Source organism: Microcaecilia unicolor, chromosome 3 (assembly GCF_901765095.1).
Source record: "Microcaecilia unicolor chromosome 3, aMicUni1.1, whole genome shotgun sequence".
In the NCBI taxonomy this organism is placed as follows: Eukaryota; Metazoa; Chordata; class Amphibia; order Gymnophiona; family Siphonopidae; genus Microcaecilia; species Microcaecilia unicolor.
In genome coordinates, this window is record NC_044033.1 from 15,473,925 (window position 1) to 15,498,914 (window position 24,990).

At 43.3% G+C, this 24,990-nt stretch overlaps 1 protein-coding gene across 1 annotated transcript in view; it reads right to left on the reverse strand.

Annotated features, from left to right (window-relative positions):
• Positions 1-24,990, reverse strand: part of KIF6 (kinesin family member 6) — a 795,359-nt gene that overhangs the window by 195,491 nt on the left and 574,878 nt on the right. The window contains exon 14 of the mRNA XM_030195774.1: positions 851-959. Coding sequence (XP_030051634.1) covers positions 851-959 — 109 coding nt within the window. The remainder of the gene's footprint in view (positions 1-850; positions 960-24,990) is intronic.

Here is a 24,990-nt window from a genome sequence, read left to right on the forward strand (position 1 = left end):
TCATAGTTACCTGAGGCTAAGGTCCACCTTGGGGGTCAGCACACAAGAAAATGATCTAGGTGTAGTTGTAGATAATACCCTGAAATGTTCTGCTCAGTGTGGGGCGGCAAAAAGCAAACAGGATGCTAGGAAGTTTTAGGAAAGGGATGGTGAATAAGACTGAAAATATTATAATTCCTCTGTATCAATCCATGGTGTGACTGCAACTTGAGTATTGCGTTCAGTTCTGGTCGCCATATCTCAAAAAAGATATAGCGGAATTAGAAAAGGTTCAAAGTACAGCAACCAAAATGATAATGGGGATGGAACTCCTCTCATATGAGACAAGGCTAAAGCGGTTAGGGCTCTTCAGTTTGGAAAAGAGACGGATGAGGGGAGATATGATTGAGGTCTACAAAATCCTGAGTGGTATAGAACGAATAGAAGTAAATCGATTTTTTACTTGTTCCAAAAGTACAAACACTAGGGGACACTCAAGGAAATTAGATAGAAAAACTTTTAAAACAAATAGGAGGAAATATTTTTTCACTCAACAAATAGGTAAGCACTGGAACTCTTTGCCGGAGGATATGGTAACAGTGGTTAGTGTATCCAGTTTTAAAAAACGTTTGCACAAGTTCCTAGAGGAAACGTCCATAGTCTATTATTGAGATAGACATGGGAAAAGCCACTGCTTGCCCCGGGACTGGTAGTATGGAAGTTGCAACTATTTGGGGTTTTGCCAGGTTGTTGTGACCTATATTGGCCACTGTTGGAAACAGGATACTGGGCTAGATGGACCATTGGTCTGACCCAGTATGGCCACTCTTATGTTCTTATATAGGACGTGCCCTCCTCTTCCTCTACTCACCTTTGCTTAAGAAGCTGTTTGTTGTCTTCAATAGTCACACTGTCAGCATAATCCCTCTTAAAAATTTCAAATGCCTCCTGTCGTCCCTGTGACATATCATCTCCTATTCCTGCCAGGGAAGCAAATTAGATAGATTAGAACTAAGATACTATATTTCATAAATAAATGTATGTTATCACCAAGAATTTCCATGGAATAATGGGGTTGTATTCTAGCCAGTCCCAGATATTCAGCGACACTTAACTGTGTAATGCTGATGAATATTCCTGCTAACAAGCTATCCCCTGACCAGTTAGCATCAACTAAGTCGATTAGCGGCGATATTCAATCTGATAACCGGCTAAGTAACTGTATAAAATTAGAAGAGCCAAACAGCTGTTCCAACTTTATGCTATGTGTTAAGCAGACACTGGTCTGAATATCGGCTGGTGCCCAGTTTACTTTCAGGTCAGTGAACATACCCGAATATTCAATGCCGGAAGCTGCACATGCCCATTGATTCTGAGGTTAGTTCAGCCCAGTGCTGCAAGTGGCTTGCAAGCTGCTTTCCACCGCGGGCTGAATATTCTCCCCAGATTTCAGAACTAAAGAACATTAGAAGCAATAAACGCCTTCATATTTTAGGAAGACACATATGTATAACATGGTACAGCGAACATTTTGAGTTAACACTATCAATAATTGTTTCACCACAATTGTATCCAAACTGGAATACAAGCTTTTAATTATAAGTTTTTTAGTCACCTTTGCGGACGATGCCATGGCAACTGAACATAATATTGATGAAAGGGAACAGGGTTGGGATTTTAACTCATGCTTTTTTAAGTTGTAGATCAAGGTGAGTTACATTCAAGTAGACTCAGCATTTCCAAGTGTTTACAGGGCTTAAAATCTCTGTTTGTACTTGAGGCATCCTGAAGAAGTTCCAAATGTGTGCGTGCTAACTGCATGCTAAAACATGTTCCTTTTTTTTTTTGAGAAGGAATATCTGGGGCAAAGAGTGGACATTCCTGTGTTTCTGCTACAACAACCAGGATGTCGTTTTTCCACCTACACAGGCTGAAGGATATAACAATCTACCATTTATTACCATCTTGTCTACTGGAGCCACCTGCTAACCAGTGCTGTTCAAAGTACTAGGTCAAAGTACAAGTAAAAATAAATGTATATCTTAATACTTAAGTGAAAGTAAAAGTACAATGAAGAATACAAAAAAAATTTACTTAAGTGAAAGTAAAAAAGTTACTGCCTAATATAATACTTTTTGAATAAAAAGTAAAAGTACCACAACTACAGTGAATGAAGCTATTATTAACCTTTTTAGCCCAACATACAATCAATCCACTTTGCTTTTAGTAACACTAAATTATGAAAATGGCTGACATTCACGTGAGTGCACTTGTGAGTCATAAGAACATAAGAGTAGCCACACTGGGTCAGACCAATTGTCCATCTAATCCAGAATCCTGTTTCCAACAGTGACCAAGCCAGCTCACAAGTACCTGGAAGAAACTCAAATCGTGGCAACACTCCATACTACAAATCCCAGGGGAAGCAGTTGCTTCCCAAGTCTATCTCAAAAGCAGACTATGGACTTTTCCTTCAGGAAATTGTCCAAACTTTTTTTTAAAACCCAGATATACTAACCGCTGTTACCACATCCTCCGGCAAAGAGTTCCAGAGCTTAACTATTCGTTGAGTGAAAAAATATTTTGTCCTATTTGTATTAAAAGTATTTCCATGTAACTTTCTTGAGTGTCCCCTAGTCTTTGTACTTTCGGAACGAGTAAAAAATTGATTTACTTCTATACCACTCAGGATTTTGTAGACCTCAATCATATCTCCCCTCAGTTTTCCAAGCTGAAGAGCGTTAACCTCTTTTGCCATTCCTCATACGAGAGGAGTTCCTTCCCCTTTATCATTTTGGTCACTCTTCTTTGAACCTTTTCTAATTCTGCTATATCTTTTTTGAGATACGGCAACCAGAACTGAATGCAGTACTCAAGGTGAGATTCGTACCATGGGGCTATATAGAGGCATTATAATATTTTCAGTCTTATTCATCATCCCTTTCCTAATAATTCCTAGCATCCTGTTTGCTTTTTTGGCCACCGCCGCACATTGAGAATTGCTCAACAACTGCACTAGGTTGAAGTAAATTGTTTAATCTAAGAAAAAAAAAGTTCCTTTACATCAGGCCAGTCCGCAATATTACTAAAGTCTTTTGACAGGGTTTGCAGATTTTGATCACGAGAATCTCTGTCTGAAACACTTGACTTCCTTATAGCAAACTGCTTTTATCATCATTTCTAAAGCTAATTGATTAGCACACGGAATAGCATGTGAACCCTTACTGCCTACAAAATGTGTGGTGGTAAGGGCTCACATGCTAATTTTTTTAATGGCCATATGCTAATGGCAACATTAGCACATGGCCATTAATACTAGAAATAGAAAAAGGCCATTTTTACAGCTGCGGTAAAAAATGTTCTTAGTGCACAGGAAAAAACCTGCATAAGGGCAAGCAAAGACCCCTTAGTGTGTTGCGTGAAGTGCTTGTTAAAGTCAGAAGTTTTGGCAACCCCTCTGCCTGACTCAGAAGCAAAAAGTGAACTCAGGAGCTTGAGCCATAAGCCAAAGAATGAAAGACGGATGTTTGAATTTTTTCTTTTTAACAGCTAGCAGACCTTTTTCCTTTCATTTTGGTCCTGGTATGTGACTTTACAGGTTTAATGATGCTGTGCTATGCAGCTTCCTTTCCTCTTGTCCTGTTTGTTGCTTTAATTGTTTTTTCATTGTTGTTGAGTGGTATGTTTGCTGGTATTGTTTGGATTGATCCTTGTAAATCATTTTGATTGAATAGCAATATATCACATTTTGTAGCTAAGTGATTTGGATTTAGTTCATTTCTTTTCAATAGTAATTTGAGATATGCTATGTTCAGAGACACTAGCTATTTCCCTGTCCCTACAAGACGTACAGGCAATGGAGGGTTAAGTGACTTGCTAAAGATTGCAAGGAGTGCTAATAAGACTTAAACCCTAGCTTTTCTGATTCTCACCCTGCTGCTCTAACCATCAGGCTACTCCTCCACTAAGTAAATAAATGTAGCAAATCTGAAGCACCAGAAAATAATGTTAGATTGATCTTTGGTGAGAGCTCTTTGCTATTGAACAAAAGTATCTATAAGTCCATCTGGGCCCTCTATATCTGACCCTCACCCAAGTCTTATTTATAACTGCAAAACTAATAACACTATACATAAGAACAAACAATATTCAAATCTGCCCACCCTCACTTTTATCTCACAGTATTACTTTGCTTGTCCTGTCCCTCCCTGGCTTAATGGAAGAATCATTGCAGGATATAGAAAGAGCCCAAAAAGAGCAGAGCTGGCCAAAAATCAGAGATGATTCCACAAGTCCGATGGAATTTCTTTATTGACTGACCTTACATGGCCATGTTTTGGAACACTGCCTGTAGTAGGGGTTGTTGTTCAAAATACACAAAGCTGGGTGGAAATTGTCTGAATGATCAAAAAGCAGTGGTGTCAGGAACTACACTTGTTGGAGCACCGCACTGCCTTTTGAGCACTGAGACAATTTCCACCAAATTTTCGACTCCACGAGTGTGGTACCCATATTTATTTCATGACGAGACAATGACCCTTGATGCAGGCATAGTACCAAAACACGGCTGTGTTGGGTCAGCCAATAAAGAAATTCCACTGAACTTGTGGTTTTGAGGGGCATTTTCAAAAGAAATGTCCAAGTTGCGATTTGGACGTCTTTGCAAAATGTCGAAATCCAGGGGGCATGGAAACCCATATTTTCAAAATAAGATGGACGTTCATCTTTCGTTTTGAAAATACCATCAGAGACATCCAAATCCTGAAATCTGGATGTCCCTAGATTTGGACGTCCTTGGATCTGGACGTTTCTGACGTTCGGCGATTTTTGAAACCAAAGATGTCCATGTCAAAAACGTCCAAATGCAAGCCATTTGGACGTGGGAGGAGCCAGCATTGGGAGGAGCCAGCATTTGTAGTGCACTGTTCCCCCTGATATGCCAGGACACCAACCGGGCACCCTTGGGGGCACTGCAGTGGACTTCATAAATTGCTCCCAGGAACATAGCTCCCTTACCTTGTGTGCTGAGCCCCCCAAACCCCACTACCCACAACTGTACACCACTACCATAGCCCTTACGGGTGAAGGGGGGGCACCTATATATGGGTATAGTGGGTTTGTGGTGGGTTTTGGAGAGCTCGTTGTTCCCTCCACAAATGTAACAGGTAGAGGGGGTATGGGCCTGGGTCCACCTGTCTGAAGTGCACTGCAGTACCCACTAAAACTGCTCCAGGGACCTGCATGCGCTGTCATGGACCTGAGTATGACATCTGAGGCTGGCACAAAATATTTTTAAAGATGTTTTTTGAGGCTGGGAGGGGGTTAGTGACCACTGGGGGAGTAACAGGAGGTCATCCCCGATTCCCTCCGGTGGTCATCTGGTCATTTCGGGCACCTTTTTGTGCCTTATTCGTAAAAAAAACACGTCCGGGTGAAAACGTCCATGTGTTCATCAGGGATGTCCTTGCTTTTTTCAATTATGGGTCAAAGACGTCCAAGTGTTAGGCACGCTCAAGTCCTGCCTTCGCTACTCCTCTGACATGCCCCCTTGAAATTTGGATGTCCTTGCGACGGACTGCAGTTGGAGACGTCCAAAATCGGGTTTCGATTATACCGATTTGGATGTCTCTGTGCAAAGGAAATCCATCTTCCGTTTTATGTCGAAAGACAGACGTCCTTCTCTTTTGAAAATGAGCCAGTTTGTCTCTGTTTTTGGCCACCTCCATTCTTTTGGGGTTCTTAATGGAGTCTTCCACATATAAAGAGCAATTCTATAACTGGTCACTTGCATTTACATGCCACATATCAGCAAATGTACACTTTGGGTGTAAGTGGCAGCAAAGCAACTAAGCACTGTTCTGTAAGGGTGAATGTAAGTAACATAGCGCATAAATGCATGGGGGACATTTGCATGAGTGCAGCATGGAGGAGCAGGGGTGGGGCTACCACTTATGCATGCAAATTACAGAATACTGTAAGTTATGCATACCCTTGCTATATTTACACGACCGCAATCATAGCAGGTCTATGGCAGGTGTAAGAGGAGGCGTGTAAATGTTAGGTGTGCCAATGCTAGGTTACATTAGTATTCTAAAATGGAATCTGGGTGCCCAGATGCCATTATAAAACAGACTGTAACTGCATGGCATCGGGGCACTTAAAAGGAGGCGTCTACTTATAAAGTTGCCCTCCTACGGGTTAGTTTTATAACCATGTATCTATATATAGGTGCATATTCTATAAAGGCATAACTGATAATATATGCACTTATGCCAGCCATAGAGCTGGTGTAAGAATGTGTGCTTATGTTCCAGAGATACATGCATAACTTATAGTATACAGTGTAACCCTATGCCTCACCCACGCTCTGTCCACACTTCACTCATATGTAATTATACAACACAGCAGAGGATCAACCACCAAAGTGGAGGGACAAGGAACACTATGAACATAGCAGAGCAATGAAGAGAGTAGTGTAGGTAAGCATTTTCCTATGACAGCTTATGTTTAGCTTTGAGATCGCACCAGGTTGTTCTTACAGCCTTTTTTCTTAATATCACATCATCAATATAGACTCCTGAGGCAGGCGCTTTTCAGCACCGAAACATAGTCCTGTGTTGAGTCAATTATTAGTGCTTGTTGATGAATAAATTCTTTGAATGACATTCTTCGACTCCCTCGAGTTTGTTGGAAGCATCATTTGTCTACACTACTCTCTTGATTGCTATGTAATTATACAGTAGCACTTAGGTGCCTATTTAGCATTTACACACTTATTTACACATGTGTATTGTGAGCGGTTGGGAAAGAGACCCAGTCCAGTAGCGTCAAAACTGGGACAGGGGAGAAGTTTTCCATTTTGATGTAATGAATCTCACTCTCCAAGTTCTTCTAAAGGAAAGGTTCGCCCTCTAGTGGCCAAGGCGCCAGTAAGACTACTAGATAAGGGAAGGAACTACCATTCCCAGAAACCATCAGTTCACATACAGGACTCCCAGGAAATAGACGGAGGGGTGAATGATTGGGAAATGAGTTCAGATCAGGGTAATGAGCAGCAGCTGGGGGAACCCTGGGTGGAGGAAGCCATGGAATGGAATAAAGAGGAAGTAGGGGAAGGAGAGGTGGATGGAAGTCTCAGGTTTAGTCCGGACTCCGGTTGAAAAGGTAAAGGGCTTTGTGGCCTCAGTTTTACCCAGACTGTTGAAGGCTGGAGAGGAGAAAATGGTAAACTGGGGAAGGAACTGGTGGGGGAAGCTAACCAATTAACTATCTGAAGACAGAAGATAGTGCTTGTGAGGGTTATGCTATCATTGAGAACAAGGAGGGATTCATTGTGTTTTTTTTTTTTTTTTTTTGCCTTTTAGGATTTAAGACTGAACTGTGTTAAAGAGGTGAATGCTGGAAACTGGGACTGTAACTTTCTTTGTTGATTATGGAACTAAACAAAGACTAAGGATATTAAGGAGAAGGTAACACAGCCCACTAAATAAACCTTTACTTTAAAAGACGGTGAGCTGAAACCGCTGGCAGAGGTCTGCTTCTTACCCTCTCAAGTTAGTTTGTTTAGAGATTAATCTCGTTAATTACCTTATATTATTTGCTTTGTATCTTGATCATAGTTAGTGGACTAAGTACTAAAAAAATTGCTTATTCCTTGTTTATTTGAAGGAAGAGGGTATATTTTCTTATGCAATTTCCTGTATTGCCTACATTTATGTTAAATGAATGTATTATTTTGAAACTATAAAAAAAAAAAAAAAAAGATGGTGAGCATGCTGAGATTTTGTCTGACCCTGCTGCTGGGTCGTAGAAGGTCAGAACCACAGCGAGGTGGCGAGAGCCGGGACGCCTCCCCCTCTTCACCGGAAGGAGAGGTGGTTCGAATTCAGTATCCCTTGATGAGACAGCCAAGCTAAGCAGGGTTTGCCCTCGCTCCCAGGTGGAAGGAGGACCTGGTTATAGTATACGTCATTATTCTAATCATTTATGTATATGACAGGTGTTTAAATGTTTGAGTCTATTCTAAAGAATTACCTTCATAACAAAATAATTTAATAAAGCATTTTGCACACGTAAAGTGTGGGTTTCACACATAGAAAAGGACTCTTCTAAAATTACACAAGGGCGTACACATGTAAAAAACAGGTGCATGGAAGGAGTGCACCCACTTTTATGTGATATGTGCATAGCTGTTCCCAGAGGCGTAGTTTGGCCAGAGTTGCAATGTATATGCATATTTTATGAAACAGACATGTACAAGCATATATAGTACATGCACAAATTTGCACTTTCTTCACAACAGGTATAAATTTGGTCCTTGCCCTTCATGCGCTACTGGGGCTGGTTGACATGTCCATTTTAGAAAGGTGCATACGCATCTATGTTACCTTTTGTTATCTTGTTTTGCACCTGCAAGATAAGCCACACTTTGTGCTCATTCTGATTCTTTGCTCAGCTAGCTTTATGTCCACAAGCCTCACCACAGGCCCCGAATCTCAACTGCTTACATGTACTACTACGATGATTAAAAAGAGGCTTATTTTTTCAGGAGATGACCGTATTAGACAATACTATTCAATGCTCTGACAATGTCATCTGAAAACAATATTTCAGAGTTTTGCATTCCAGTACAGGGGCATTTACCATCTTTTGGGATCCTGCCAGGTACTTCTGACCTGGATTGGCCACTGCTGGAAACAGGATTCTAGGCTTGATGGACCTTCTGTCTGTCCCAATATGGCAACATAGTAAACAACACAGTAACATAGTAAATGGCAGCAGATAAAAACATGAATGGTCCATCCAGTCTGCCAAACATTCACACTCATGATCAATTCATGATTAAACCAACAATGAATGTGATGTAAAATATTTGATCATGGTCCTTCCTTGGCGTTTCTGGGACATATACCGTAGAAGTCCATTCAAGTGGCTACTTTGGAACAAAAAGCAACATCAGTAGAAGCGCTTATATGATTTCCACCACTATGGACATTAGACTGGTGATCCTTTGAGTGCAGTAGCAAGGATTTCACCTGAATCATGTCGAGCAGAGCATGAATTCTAGAATTCAACAATTTTATTGATGTCTATGCACCAGATATACATGCCACAGCTTGGATATACAAAAATCCCAATGTAGACAAACTTTCCATTAGTTCTATTTTTACATTCCGTCATCTAATTTACAATATTTCTCCCTTCCCCCTCCCCTTTCCCTCCCTTATGCTCTGGTGCAACAATACTGGTTAATAAAACATCAAATTAAACATACATTGTCTGTATGCTTATGCTCAGACTATCAGCCAGACATTTACATTGTCTCCTAAACTCTCCTCCATGCTTTTTATTAACAATTAGTGTCAACAGTTGAAGGTAATAGGCCCCAATGGGCGCCAACTGCACCCAGTTGAGTCCGGAGACTAACCCAATAACATGTGAAGATTACATTGTCTGGTAATGTATAGCTCAAACCCATGTCTATGTATCTTACCCATTAGCTGTTTATGATCCCTCCCCCCTCTACCTCCCTTCTCTTCCCTTACCTCCCCCCCTTTTGTGTTTATAGCTCCCCCCATAAGATTCATTTCATCCACTAGAAGGAATGGTGAACTCTCCCTTAATATCTATCATTCTCTTACTTACTAAGGGGTCCCCCCAATTGATTAAGAACAGCACTGCGAGCACGTGGGGCAAGATTGTTTATGTAACATTTCCAAATTAGATAAAATTCTCTTTGTTTCTTAAATTTTAAATGCACGTCCCGTAATTCTATTAATAATAACGCATGCAGTCTATTACGCCACTGCCAATAGGAAGGAGCCTCTTGCTGGACCCAATTAGCTAGGATGCATTTTTTACCTATAAGAAACGCCCTATATAATAGCAAATTGTGATGAACAGCACCAGCCCCCCTCAACGGCCCCAGTCCCAACAACGCATTCTCCGGTTTCAATGGCACGGGTTTATTCAAAATACGTCCCATATAACTATTCAGTTTTACCCAAAAATTCTGTATCTCTGGACATTCCTACATAGCATGAAAATAGGAACACACTGTTCCCCCGCATTTACTACAACACTGCGAGTCCACCCCCCCCCCCATTTTATTGAGTCTCAATGTAGAGGTATACGCTCGGAACAGCACTCTACCCTGACATTCCCGAAGGTCTGCACTATTTATTTTCTTTGGAATTTGTCGCATGCTATTCACTATCACTTGCGTTGTTACTGCTGTTTGCAAATCTGCAGACCATTTGCACGAGAGGTGTAGACATTCTCTATGTTTGATATGTTGCATTAATCGTTTCTGAAGTAAAGATATCGATATTGCTTCCTCAGTAGGCGTTTCAAAAAGTTGGTCTAGCACGCCAGTCACATCAACAGCCAGCGACTGGCGAGGAAGACTCGCAACATAGTGGGAAATCTGCTGATACGCAAATTTATCCATCCACATTAATTCCCCTAATCCTAAATTGTCCAACTTCCGAATAGTGCCATCCGAGTCTACTATGTCATGAAGCAGGACAATTACTTTTTGATGCCATCTTTTAAATCGGGGACTTTCTATACCTGGCAATCAATAGAAATCAAACAAAATAAAACATGGAAAAGAAAATAAGATGATACCTTTTTTATTGGACATAACTTAATACATTTCTTGATTAGCTTTCGAAGGTTGCCCTTCTTCCTCAGATCGGAAATAAGCAAATTCCCTATAATAGGTAATAGTCTACTATGATGTTCATCAAAGTGCCAATCCCGACCCAATTCTTTCCAAACCATCCGGAGAGGGTGGATCACTATATTATTCCTTAAGTGTGCTGGTAATGCACTATGGTGCGCCTTTAACACATACTGCAATTTCAAAGGGCGTACCCAATCCTCTTCCACTCTCCTCGGGGTATAGTGCGAAGTATCCCTCATCCAGTCTCCTACAGGTCTCAACAAGCACGCTTTATTGTATAGATATTGGTCTAAGACTCCAAAACCACCCCTGTACCAGGGACAGTGGCGTACCTAGGGTAGTTGACACCCGGGGCCGGTCATTTTTTAACTCCCCCCCCCCCCCCCCCCCCCAAAAAAAAAATCCAGTACTAGGCATGCCGAGAATACAAAACACTCAGGACCTATAGAGCAATTCTACCATACCATAAGCAGTCATTTCTACAAGTCACACAAGGAAAAGGAAAGCATCTTAAACACTACAGTGAGCACTAGAATATCAATTCACCTACTGTAAAACGAAACCAGACAGAATAGTACAGATCGTCAATCCTGCACAGTCAATGCCAACTGAAAACCATGTCTATTTCACAAACACAGATACACCCTAATCCACTATAGAATAAGTAATCATAAACTTTCTATTTAGACAAAAATTAAACTGAACCCCCAATGCCAGACTCTGCATACAATGCAACACCACAGAAACAGAAACTGTCCCCTAGTACTGTGCAAAATATAAAGACAGCAGATGTAAATTTGAAAAAAACTAACAAGTACCAATCACCACTTTACAAATTAACAAATAGAAATAAAACAAATATAGAAAGTAAAATAATACCATTTTATTGGACTAATACATTTAGCTTTCAGAGGCCAAAACCTCCGTCCTCGGGTCAGTACAGTATAGTGCTGTTACAGTATCCTATCCTGACCTGAGGAAGGGGGTTTTGTTCTCCGAAAGTTAGTCAAAATGTATTAAAATTAGTCCAATAAAAAGATTACCTTGTTTACATGTTCTATTATAAACATTTATTAACACAGCTACAATACTACTTTATCCTAAAGCAAAAAACAAAAATGTATATTTTATTTACAGTTTGTTGTCTCTGGTTTCTGCTTTCCTCATCTTCTTTTCACCATTTTCCTTCCATCCAGCATCTGTCTTCGTTCTCTGCCATCCAGTGTCAGCCCTCTCTGCTGTCCCCTCCATCCAATGTCTGCCCTCTCTCCCTGCAGCTTCCATCCACATCTGCCCTCTATCTCTGCCCCTTCCATTCACTGTCTGCCCTTTCCCTTCCATCCACTCCACTGTCTGCCCTTTCTCTCTGCCCCTTCAATCCACCATTTGCTCTCCCTCTCCCATCCATCCAGGGTCTGCCCTCCCTCTCGCTCCCCCTTCCATCTAGGATCTGTCCCCTCTCTCTCTGCCCCATTTTTCATCCCCCAGCTCCAGCCCACTTCTCCCCTCCCCTTCCCCTGTCTGTGACCCCCACCCCAGTCCTCTTCTCCCTTCTGAACACCCCACCCCAGTCCCCTTCTCCCCTCCCCTTCTCCTGTCTGAGACCCCCACCCCAGTCCCCTTCTCTCCTCCCCCTCCCCTGTCTGAGACCCCCACCCCAGTCCCCTTCTCCCCTCCCCGTCTCCCATCTGAGATCCCCAACCCAGTCCCCTTCTCCCCTCCTCCCCTCCCCCTCCCCTGTCTGAGATCCCCACCCCAGTCCCCTTTTCCCCTCTGAACACCCCCACCCCAGTCCCCTTCTCCCCTCCCCTTCTCCTGTCTGAGATCCCCACTCCAGTCCTCTTCTCCCCTCCCCCTCCCCTGTCTGAGACCCCCACCCGTCCCCTTCTCCCCTCCCCGTCTCCCATCTGAGATCCCAACCCAGTCCTCTTCTCCCCTCCCCCTTCCCTGAGATCCTCACCCCAGTCCCCTTCTCCCCTCCCCTTTTCCCCTCTGAACACCCCCACCCCAGTCCCCTTCTCCCCTCCCCCTCCCCTGTCTGAGACCCCCACCCCAGTCCCCTTCTCCCGTCTGAGATCCCCACTCCAGTCCTCTTCTCCCCTCCCCCTCCCGTCTGAGACCCCCACCCCAGTCCCCTTCTCCCCTCCCCGTCTCCCATCTGAGATCCCCAACCCAGTCCCCTTCTCCCCTCCCCTTTTCCCCTCTGAACACCCCCACCCCAGTCCCCTTCTCCCCTCCCCTTCCATTCTCCCGTCTAAGACCCCCACCCCAGTCCCCTTCTCCCCTCTGAACACCCCCACCCCAGTCCCCTTCTCCCCTCCCCTTCTCCCGTCTGAGATCCCCACTCCAGTCCCCTTCTCCCCTGCCCCGTCTGAGACCCCCACCCCAGTCCCCTTCTCCCCTCCCCTGTCTGAGATCCCCACCCCAGTCCCCTTCTCCCCTCCCCTTTTTCCCTCTGAACACCCCCACCCGAGTCCCTTTCGCCCCTCTCCTTCCCCACCTCAGTCCCGTTCTCACTACTGTCTGAATCGGTGAAGCAGCATCGCAGGCAGCGCCTCGTCTGCCCTGCTGCTTGTAAAAAAAATCAAATCTCCTTCTCCTCGTCTTGACGTCGACTCGGGCCTTCCGATCAATCACTATGTCCCGGCGCCCACCCTCGCGGAAGTTACCTTAGAGGAGGGCGGGACATAGTGATTGATTGGAAGGCCCGAGTCGACGTCAAGACGAGGAGAAGGAGAGATTTGATTTTTTCACAAGCAGGGGAGACGAGGCGCTGCCTGCGATGCTGCTTCGCCGATTTTTGTTTAAAGGAGGCGACGGGAGCGGAGCACCCCCCACCCACTGGCACCCGGGGTGGACCGCCCCCACCGCCCCCCCCCCCCTTGGTACGCCACTGACCAGGGATCCATCAGATTCTGCCACTTTATCTGTGGCCACTTCTTATTCCAAAAAAATTTGGAAAGCATGCCCATCATTTTTTTCCAGTCTCTTTTAGTAAGGTAGAGTGGCAGAATCTGAAAATAATAAAGCCACTTTGGAAAAAGTATCATGTTAAACAAGGAAATCCTCCCTGACAAGGAGATTGGCAAGCTAGACCACTTCCCCAGCAGTAGCTTTGTATAACCAAATAAATGGGCCATATTCAGCCTATATAATTGTGCTGGATCTCCCGATAGCTGTATACCCAAGTATGTGAACGAATTATCAGTTCTTCTGAATGGACAATTCAAATTAACCCACTCCGCTTCCAACACATACAATGTTTGTACCTCTGATTTGTCTAGGTTAAGGCAGCATCCTGAAGTCACCAAACTCCCTAAACAATTCCAAAATATTCGCTAATGACTCCCTTGGATTCTGAAGTATTACCAAAAGATCATCCGCAAAAGCAGATATTTTAAAATGTTCAATTCCTAGAGGCATGCCCTTTATGTCAGCTATGCTCATAATATCCCTAATCAAGGGGTCCAACACCAGCACAAATAAAAGGGGTGAAAGCGGGGCACCCTTGTCTAGTACCTCTGGCAATGTCAAATTGTCTGGAAGTCACCCCATTTACTAACACTTCCGCCACCGGGTGATTATATATCACTTTTATAGCCTCCATAAAAAAAACCCTAATTCCATAGGCTTCCAGAGCTGCAAACATAAAATCCCATCGCACTCTATCAAAGGCTTTATGTGCGTCAAAGCTAACAAGAAGCGAGGGAGTCTTTGTTTGCTTAACTTGTTCCAGCGCCAGTAGGATCTTTCTCATGTTCTTTGCCACTGATCGTCCCCGAACAAATCCCACCTGTGGGTCTAAGACAAAGTAAGGGAGAAATCTAGCCAACCTATTGGCTATGATCTTGGCCAACAATTTGGATTCAAAGGATATTAAAGATATGGGCCTATACAACTCTGCTCTATTCGGGTCTTTCCCTGGTTTTAAGAGCACTATTATCTGTGCTGCTCTCAGCGAGTTGGGTAATTCTCCCTTGAAAACATGTGCATTTAGTACCCTAGCCATGCAAGGTGCAATATCTTCAACCAGGACTTTATACAGTTTGGCTGAAAAGCCATCCATTCCCGGTGTTTTATTTAATGGGCTGATTCGTATATTCCAACTAACCTCATCCTCAGAAATATCCGCTTCCATTATGGCCTGCTGTCTATCCGTAAGTTGTGGGAGGTCTTTTCCTTGTAAGTATGCCGATGGCTCTAAACCCTCATCCTCTGGTGGGGAATACAGCTCAGCATAAAAAGCTTCAAAGACCCTCCCAATATCTTCATTTCTATGGTGATTCATGCCTTGTGCATCTTGGATTTGTGACACCCATCTCCTACCCCCCACCTGATGGACTAATCTCGCCAATAGTTTCCCCTGTTTGTTAGCATGTTTGTACATCTGGTATCTATAATATACCAAAGAGTTCTGTGCATGAGAATGGATTAGGTGATTTAATTCTATCTGCGCCTCCATATATAGTTTTTTTTGGGTAATAGAACGTGTCCTACCATAGCTCTGTCGAAAGGCTTCTCACTCTAGCTTCCAGTCGTATCATCTGAGCCTCTCTCACTTTTTTCTTATGTGCTGAATATGAAATAATGTGTCCCCTCAACACAGCCTTAGCTGCTTCCCAAAAGAGTATTGGATTCGACTGAAAGCTATCCCTATTGAGCTCTACATATTCGTTCCATTTGTCCTTTAGGAAGGCATGAAACATTGCGTCATAATATAACGCTCTCGGGAATTTCCATTGAAACGGGCGTCTCAAATCACTATCCCATTTCAACGTAATCCATATCATAGCATGGTCAGACACTTGTGTGGGGCCTATCTCCGCTTGTGTCAGTACAGTGGTAATATTGTGAGACAGTAACAAATAGTCTATATGGGACTGCGTCCCATATGCTCTGGAGAGGTGTGTAAAGTCCCGTTCCCCTGGATGTAACAAGCACCATGAATCCAACAGATCCAAAGCTGTGCACACCCATGGTACTCCCTTAGAATAATTCACCGGTCTGAGCCTCGAGGGGCCAGTGCTGTCAACCAATGGATCAAAAACCATATTAAAATCTCCTCCTAGTATCACTGGGATTTGCTCAAACTTATGTATCTGTCGAACAATATTCTGGAAAAACTTTTTGTTGTATTGATTTGGAGCGTATATGTTAACCAGCAGGAGTGGCTTAGTCCCAAGAGTAACATGTTGTATAATATAACGGCCCTGTGGGTCTATAATCTTGCGATTCAGTACACATTGCACCCCCTTACGAATCAATATAGCCACCCCTGCTTTTTTATTGATTGCTGGACTATTCACCACTTCACCAACCCACCAGTGACACAGTTTGCTGTGTTCTAACGCAGTTAAATGTGTTTCTTGTAGCATGGCTATGTGTGCCTTATGTCTGTTCAATGTCTGCAATACCTTAGAGCGTTTAATAGGAGAATTTATCCCCCCCACATTCCATGAAATGATCTTTACCATCACTCCCCCTTAGTCATTCCATTGCATATCATCATTACCTGGTCATTCATTACTAAGGGAGAGAGGTATCCCAGCTTGCCCCTCACTCTGATCTTCATCTGTAACCCACCAAACCTTCTAGTCATTTTCAAGAACTTCCCACACTTAGTCTTATGGTATCCCAAACCCCTTATTCCTTCTCTTTCTCTCCCAATCCCACCCCCCTCCCCCGCTCCTTCCCAACCCCCCCCCCTGTTCTTTAAGTTCTTTATGAGAACTCATCATGTATAGGTGCTCTCCGTCCCCCAATAGTACATTCCCATCAGTTTAACGTGGACATGTAATTAACCACAAACAGAACTGTTCCCCGATCCTTCTTTTTCAACTAATCACCCATCATCCAGCCAAACACATCCCCCCAAACAAATAGCAGAGAATGAATTCTAAATGTGCTGATGGGCTTAGCTGGGACTTGGGATAATTTATTATGAACCCTACTGACTCCAGCACCCAGATGCTTGTGTGCACTGATCCTTCTGTGCTTTCTTGAGATGTTCTGTTTACCAGCCAATCGTCTAAATGGAGAAACAACATATGCATCCCCAGTCTACGATCTGAAGTGAGGCCAAAAAGCAGTTCGAATACTGGTAGTAGTGTTTCCCTATGAGGAATCTTAGATATTTTCTGTGACTGAGATATATCTCTATATGGGTATAATCATCCTTTAGGTCAAGAGAACACAGCCAGTCTCCCTTTTGTAGAAAGGGAATTAGAGGGCAAGATGGCGCTGGAGAGTGGTTACTCTCAAGCTGACCTCCAATTTCCTCAAATAATTTCCTGGAGTGCTTTACTTTATGCTGAAACGACAACATAAGCAATGGGCTTTTCCCACGGAGCCCGCTGCTTCTGGAGACATGGGGTTAACTGAGTTAAGAAACTAATGGTTTGGCACAGTCACAAAACATGGCAGATGCCAGTCAGTCTGTTAACCTTAGATAAGTGGTTTTGTAATAAAAGAAAGAAAGAAACACCCTAAAAGCATTGAGATTACTGTTTTGGATGTTGACAATTGTCCCCGCATTGAGATTGCCTCTACGTGTGATTTATTTATTTATTGCATTTGTATCCCACATTTTCCCAACTATTTGCAGGCTCAATGTAGCTTACAGTGTTTTGTTATGACATAGTCATTCCAGGATATCAGATACAATTAGTAATATACAGAGATTAAGAAAGGGAAGAGAGAAGGAAGGTGTTGGGCAGGATAGTATAGATGGTGGATTTTAATAACTGGGTGGGTTGGTGAGGTAGTTTTGTAAGGCTATGGGTTCTCTTTGTAGGCCTTATTGAAGAGATGTGTCTTCAAAGATTTGCAAAAGTTAGTTATTTCGTCAATGGTTCTCAGGGCTGTAGGTAATGCATTCCACAACTGCGTGCTCCTGTAAGAGAAGGTGGTGGTGTGTATCAGCTTGTATTTTAGTCCTTTACAGCTGGGGAAGTGCAGATTGAGAAATTTGCGGGCTGATCTTATGGCGTTTCTAGGAGGCAGGTCCACGAGGTTTAGCATTTAGATTGGGGTGTCTGCGTGAATGATTTTGTGTACAATCGTGCAGATCTTGAACGCAATGTGTTCCTTGAGTGGGAGACAGTGAAGCTTCTCTCTTAGAGATTTTGCACTTTCATATTTAGATTTTCCAAATATGAGTCTGGCGGCGGTATTCTGGGCTGTTTGGAGTTTTTTGATAGTCTGTTCTTTGCAGCCAGTGTACAGTGCGTTGCAATAGTCCAGATGACTTATTACCATTGACTGTACCAGGGTACGGAAGATATGTTTCTGGAAGAAAGGTTTTACTCTCTTAAGTTTCCACATGGAGTGGAAAATCTTTTTCATCGTATTCTTCACGTGAGCATCAAGTGTGAGGTTTCGATCAATGGTAATGCCAAGAATTTTCAGATTTTGTGAGATGGGAAGAGAACAGTATGGTGTGGTTATGGTGGAGTAGCTGTTTGTTTTGTGTTGTGAGGTGAGTACTTGACATTGTGTTTTTTCTGCGTTGAGTTTCAGTTGGAATGCATTCGCCCAGGAGTGCATGATTTGGAGGCTTTGGTTGATCTAATTGGTGATTTTGTTTAGATCACGTTTGAACGGGATGTAAATCGTGACATCGTCTGTGTATATGTAGGGGTTGAGGTTTTGATTGGCTAGAAGTTTGGCTAGAGGTATCATCATTAGGTTAAAGAGAGTTGGTGAGAGGGGGGATCCTTGGGGAACTCCACATTCCGGTGTCCATGGGGGTGATATGTCCGCATTTGTTGTTACTTGGTATGATCTTGTGGTCAGGAATCCTTTGAGCCATTTGAGTACTGTACCTCCTACTCCGAAGTATTCTAGTATATGTAATAGTATTCCATGATTAACCATGTCGAAGGTGCTGGACATGTCGAATTGTAGGAGGAGTATGTTGTTACCAGTTCCAATTGCTTGTTTGAATAAGTTCATTGCGGACACTAGTACCGTTTCAGTGCTGTGATTTGACCGAAATCCTGATTGAGACTCATGCAGAATTGAGTGTTTATTTAGGTATGCAGTGAGTTGTTTGGTTGAACAGCCAAATTATGGCATGTTAGATGCAAAACCTGAAGAAGGCAGCCATGCAGTGAATGCAGAACAATGATTACTATCAAACACTAACATCACAGCCAATAATGTGGAATACACTTAGCTACCCCTCTAGAATTGTAGCTAACTGTACTGCATTATCTGACACCTTAGCAGTGAAGGAGTCCTAATGACCTCCACTTTAACTGTGAGAGGCAGTTCATCCCCATTCCCTAAGAGGAATTTCTGCCTTAAGGCAGCAATAAATGCACACTACAGTAGCACTTAACATGGTGCTATGCTGTTTGCACATGTCAAAAGCAATTGTAAACACATAATGCAGCTTAATAAATAGCCCTCTAGAGCACATAAAGTTTGATTTAAATTTCCTTTTATTTGCACAGCACCATACGCCATGGGACAAATATCAAGGGCCTTTTATTCAGCCAATGCAGCGTTTAATCTATTCCATCTATTTAATGCGAAGTGCAGTCACTATAAGCCAAAACTGAAAAAACATGTTTTCCAGAAAGTGGCTCTGTTATCGGGACAATTTTTTGGTCTGCTTGCACTCTGCTCCAATCCTGGTTCAGTCAAGTTTTTGGCCCAGTACAATCTGTATAAGATTTGAAAATCTACAGATAAATTACACATTCATGTAATTTCTTTTAAATATTGGCCAGCAAATTTATAAACCGGTGCACCATTAAAACAGATAGAAGATCCAAAGTTGAGATATCTAGGACTAAAATATTCCACTTGGCCCATAAATTTCTGTAAATCAAAAATAATGCCACATTACACTTCCCAATCAAATGAAACCTGTTCCACTTGTTTCCCAAATATTTTATAGGTTTGACATAATTGTTATTTTGACTTCCGATAAGGTGAAAATACTTCAACCTAGTTTATCTGACTGCTTGAGTATGCAGAAGTCTACAAAGAAGCAAGAAGCTGGATGCCAAGAAAAATGAAGGTGAAAACCGCATCAGAGGGCAGTGTTACAGTCTAAGCAGTAATGTAATCACACCTAGGGAAGCACGATCCCTTTCTTAAACCAAATGCTGACATTACCCTCTGGGCAAAGACAGAGTAAACTCTCCAATAACATGGGCAGACCTTTGTTATAAAACAGAATAACAACTATTCCATACCTCTGTTTTTTTCTCCCCACATAAAATCGACATTTTGGCAACTAGAGGTCCATAACACTGAAGATCTCTTAAAATCTTAAAAGAGGGAATGTTGCCCAGAAGTAGGAAGAACACTGTGTCCTGATGACTGGGACACCTGAATTTCAGTCTAATGACTTTTTGGGTGATCTTGTGTACACTACTCTGTCTCCCTGCGTTTCAGCTTATCTTGAAGTAACTGGATAATACACAAAACCCCTTCATTCTGCAGAATGTGTTATACTCTACTCCTCCTCATCTGCTCCATTGCTTTGTTTCAGACAGGCATACATACAGTATTGCAAGATACTGTATAAAATATATTGTTGTCTTATAATTATAGAACAGATATGGAGCCCAAAAGGGAAGAGAACAAAGGCTTAAGGTCTCTGGAGATTTAGAAATAATTGTTGCCAGGACCCGTAATTTTATACTCAATATACTGGTAAGAGCCATTAGGGCTCATTTTCGAAAGAGAAGGATGTTCATCTTTCAACATAAATCGGAAGATGGATGTCCTTTTCCCAGGGACGTCCAAATCGGTATAATCAAAACCAAATTTAGGACGTCTCCAACTGCACTCCGTTGCAAGGACAGCCAAAGTTCAAGGGGGCTTGTTGGAGGCATAGCGAAGGCGGGACTTGAGCGTGCCTAGCACTTGGACATCCTTGACCCATAATTGAAAAAAACAAGGACGTCCTTGATGAACACTTGGGCGTTTTCGCCCGGACATGTTTTTATTACGACCAAGGCACAAAAAGGTGCCCGAAATGACCAGATGACCACTAGAGAGAATCTGGCATGACCTCCCGTTACTCCCCCAGTGGTCACTAACCCCCTCCCACCCTCATAAAACATCTTTAAAAATATGTCTGCCAGCCTCAGATGTCATACTCAGGTCCATGACAGTGCATGCAGGTCCCGGGAGCAGTTTTAGTAGGTACTGTAGTGCACTTCAGACAGGCGGACCCAGGCCCATACCCCCCCCCACACCTGTTACATTTGTGGAGGAAACAGGGAGCCCTCCAAAATTCACCAGAAACCCACTATACCCACAACTAGGTGCCCCTCTTCAACCGTAAGGGCTATGGTAGTGGTGTACAGTTGTGGGGAGGGGGATTTGGGGGGGCTCAGCACACAAGGTAAGGAAGCTATGCACCTGAGAGCAATTTATGAAGTCCACTGCAGTGTCCCCTAGGGTGCCCGGTTGGTGTCCTAGTATGTCAGGGGGACTAGTGCACTACAAATGCTGGCTCCTCCCACGCCCAAATGGCTTGCATTAGGACGTTTTTGACACGGACGTGTTTGGTTGCGAAAATCGCCGAAAGTCAGAAGCGTCCGTGTCTAGGGACACTCAAATCTAGGGATGTCCAAATTTAAGGATTTGGACGTCCCTGGCGGTGTTTTCGAAACAAAAGATGGACGTCCATCTTATTTTGAAAATAAGGGTTTCCCCGCCCCTGGATTTTGCCGTTTTGCAAGGACGTCCAAATCGCAACTTGGATTTTTTGAGATATGCTCTCCTAGGTCATCTCTTCATTTTCTCCACTGGATGGGCACTGCACCGCTCTACTCAGTGGTGTAGCTAAGGCTGAATGGGCAACTGCCGGATCAGGGACATAATCCAGGGGATCATCTGCTATTAATTGGAATTTGATTTAGCTTTGGGAAATGTGCATCTCTGATATTTTGCATTTCAATTTCTGTTACTATAACAAGCTTTGTATATAGGTCTGGAATGTGTTTACTTTTTACAAATTTTGTTTACTGGAGCTCTAAAGGGGTTTCCCCTTGTTTCCCCCCCACCTTCATCCTCACTACTTTGGAAGACGTGGTGTTATAGGGGGCCAATTCAGGCCTAGCTACACTACTGAGTAGAGGGGTGTAGTGTCCATTCAGTGGAGAAATGGAAGAGATGACCTAGAAGAGCATATCTAAAAAAAAAAAAAAAAAGAGAATTAATAGTATGAACATCCTTGATGCAACTACTTTGTTTTCATGGACTGTTTTTCTCATTGTTTTCATATTTTGTTGCTGTATGTATGGATTATGTCCTCAACCCGGCAGAAGAATACTTACTCAGATGAGTATTTAACAAAAAAAGTTTAAATATAAAAAACATAAAATAAGTACATCATGTTTATGACCCTTTGAGAATTATAAAAACAGTAAAACATTTTCTTGTGTTGCCAATAACGAGGTTGGTGTTGTAACTCTCACTGTGGTTGAAACTAGATTCTCAGCGAGTTACACCGCTGAGGCATGTAGTAAAGAGCATTATAGCTTTGGGACTTACACTTCGTTTCCATTTCCCAAAGCTGACATGTTAGAATTAATAAATTCAGAAAGAAAATACTTGTTCTACCTTTGTTGTCTAAACATTGCTTTGATCCTAGAGTCTCTTTTCTGCTGTTCACTGTTTTTTCTTAACTGTCTTTCCAGGGTCTCCTATACTTTTGACATTTCTTCTTTCTCTATGTCTTCCATCCATCTTTCCCCTGCATCCCTTATCTGTCCTGTCCAGTATCTCCCCTCTATGCCCCTGTCCCTATCCTCCTCCCTGTGTCCCTATCCGTCACCCTGTGTCCACCATCACTCTTCTGTGTCCCTCTCCCTATGCTCTCTCCATACCCAGCATCTCTTTTCTGTGTCCCTGACTCTCATGCCCAGCTTCTCCCCGCTCTCTTCCCTTCCTCATGCACCTCCCACCACATCTTTTCGCTTTGCACCCTGACCTCCTCCCCTCATGGTCTGGCATCTCTTGCCATTCCTCCATTGTCCAGTGTCTCACACCCTCTTTCCTCCTGATTCAGTTTCTTTCTCTCTCTTCCCTTTACTCCTCCTCTCCCAGGTTTAGCATCTCTCCCTCTCCACCCCCTTCCACCTTTAGTCTGGGACTCTCTCTCTCTCTCTCTCTTTCCTCCACTTTCCCCAGGTCTGGCATCTTGCCATCCCCTTTCTTCCCCCCCCCCCAACAGGTCCAGCATCCATCTCTAGAACCTCTTCCCATGGTCCTCCAAACATGTAGTGGGTGGCCAGCAGAGGCAGCAATGAAAACAGGCTGCCTCCTGCTGGCTCCATCAGGGCCTTTCCTGAGCCACATCCCACCCAAGGAAGTTGTATCATATAGGCAGGTCATGGCAGAAGATTGGCCCTAGTCTCTCACTGGAAGGAGGTTAGAGTACAAAAACAAGAAATAATACAAAATCCTCACACCAGATAATTCAATGTTATATATCCACTATTACTCATCAGACAGCTAGAAGCAGCCTGTTTTCATCGCTGCTGCCGGCTACCCGCCATGTGTTTGGATGACTGTGGGGGGGGGGGGGGAGTTGTATAGAGAGATACTGGGCGAGTGGAGGAGGCTGGGGGGGGGGGGGGGAGAGAGATGCCGTATAGAAGGCACCCTGGTTCAAAAGCAGGTGTTCTGGGCTTTATTTTCTGAGCTCAGTGGTAGCTACGCCCCTGCCTCTACTCTATTTATTAGGAAGGTTTGCAGCTACTCTCTTTTAATACCAAATCTCCCTTGTAATATTCAGTTTTTAGGGCATAGGCTTGGCTCTCTCTCTTACTCCCCTCCTGTTGGTTGACGCTCTACTGTTACCTCTCTCCATTCTCTTTATCTTATGGTTCAGTGTTCCCCAGTGTTTCCCTTCTGCACAGAATCTTAAACTTACATAAGTACATAAGTAATGCCACACTGCGAAAAGACCAAAGGTCCATCGAGCCCAGCATCCTGTCCACGACAGCGGCCAATCCAGGCCAAGGGCACCTGGCGAGTTCCCAAATGTACAAACATTCTATACATGTTATTCCTGGAATTGTGGATTTTTCCCAAGTCCATTTAGTAGTGGTTTATGGACTTGTCCTTTAGGAAACCGTCTAACCCCTTTTTAAACTCTGCTAAGCTAACCGCCTTCACCACGTTCTCCGGCAATGAATTCCAGAGTTTAATTATGCGTTGGGTGAAGAAACATTTTCTCCGATTTGTTTTAAATTTACTACACTGTAGTTTCATCGCATGCCCCCTAGTCCTAGTATTTTTGGAAAGCGTTAACAGACGCTTCACATCCACCTGTTCCACTCCACTCATTATTTTATATACCTCTATCATGTCTCCCCTCAGCCGTCTCTTCTCCAAGCTGAAAAGCCCTAGCCTCCTTAGTCTTTCTTCATAGGGAAGTCGCCCCATTCCCGCTATCATTTTAGTTGCCCTTCGCTGCACCTTTTCCAATTCTACTATATCTTTCTTGAGATGCGGCGACCAGAATTGAACACAATACTCAAGGTGCGGTCGCACCACGGAGCGATACAACGGCATTATAACATCCTCACACCTGTTTTCCATACTTTTCCTAATAATACCCAACATTCTATTCGCTTTCCTAGCCGCAGCAGCACACTGAGCAGAAGGTTTCAGTGTGTTATCGACGACGACACCCAGATCCCTTTCTTGGTCCGTAACTCCTAACGTGGAACCTTGCATGACTTAGCTATAATTCGGGTTCTTTTTTCCTACATGCATCACCTTGCACTTGCTCACATTAAACGTCATCTGCCATTTAGCCACCCAGTCTCCCAGTCTCTTAAGGTCCTTCTGTAATTTTTCACAATCCTGTCGCGAGTTAACGACTTTGAATAACTTTGTGTCATCAGCAAATTTAATTACCTCGCTAGTTACTCCCATCTCTAAATCATTTATAAATATGTTAAAAAGCAGCGGTCCTAGCACAGACCCCTGAGGAACCCCGCTAACTACCCTTCTCCATTGTGAATACTGCCCATTTAACCCCACTCTCTGTTTCCTATCCTTCAACCAGTTTTTAATCCACAATAGGACATTTCCTCCTATCCCATGACCCTCCAATTTCCTCTGTAGCCTTTCATGAGGTACCTTGTCAAACGCCTTTTGAAAATCCAGATATACAATATCACCCGGCTCCCCTTTGTCCACATGTTTGTTTACTCCTTCAAAGAATTGAAGTAAATTGGTCAGGCAAGATTTCCCCACACAAAAGCCATGCTGACTTGGTCTCAGTAATCCATGTCCTCGGATGTGCTTTGTAATCCAAAATTCCAATAAGCGCCAGTTTGAAC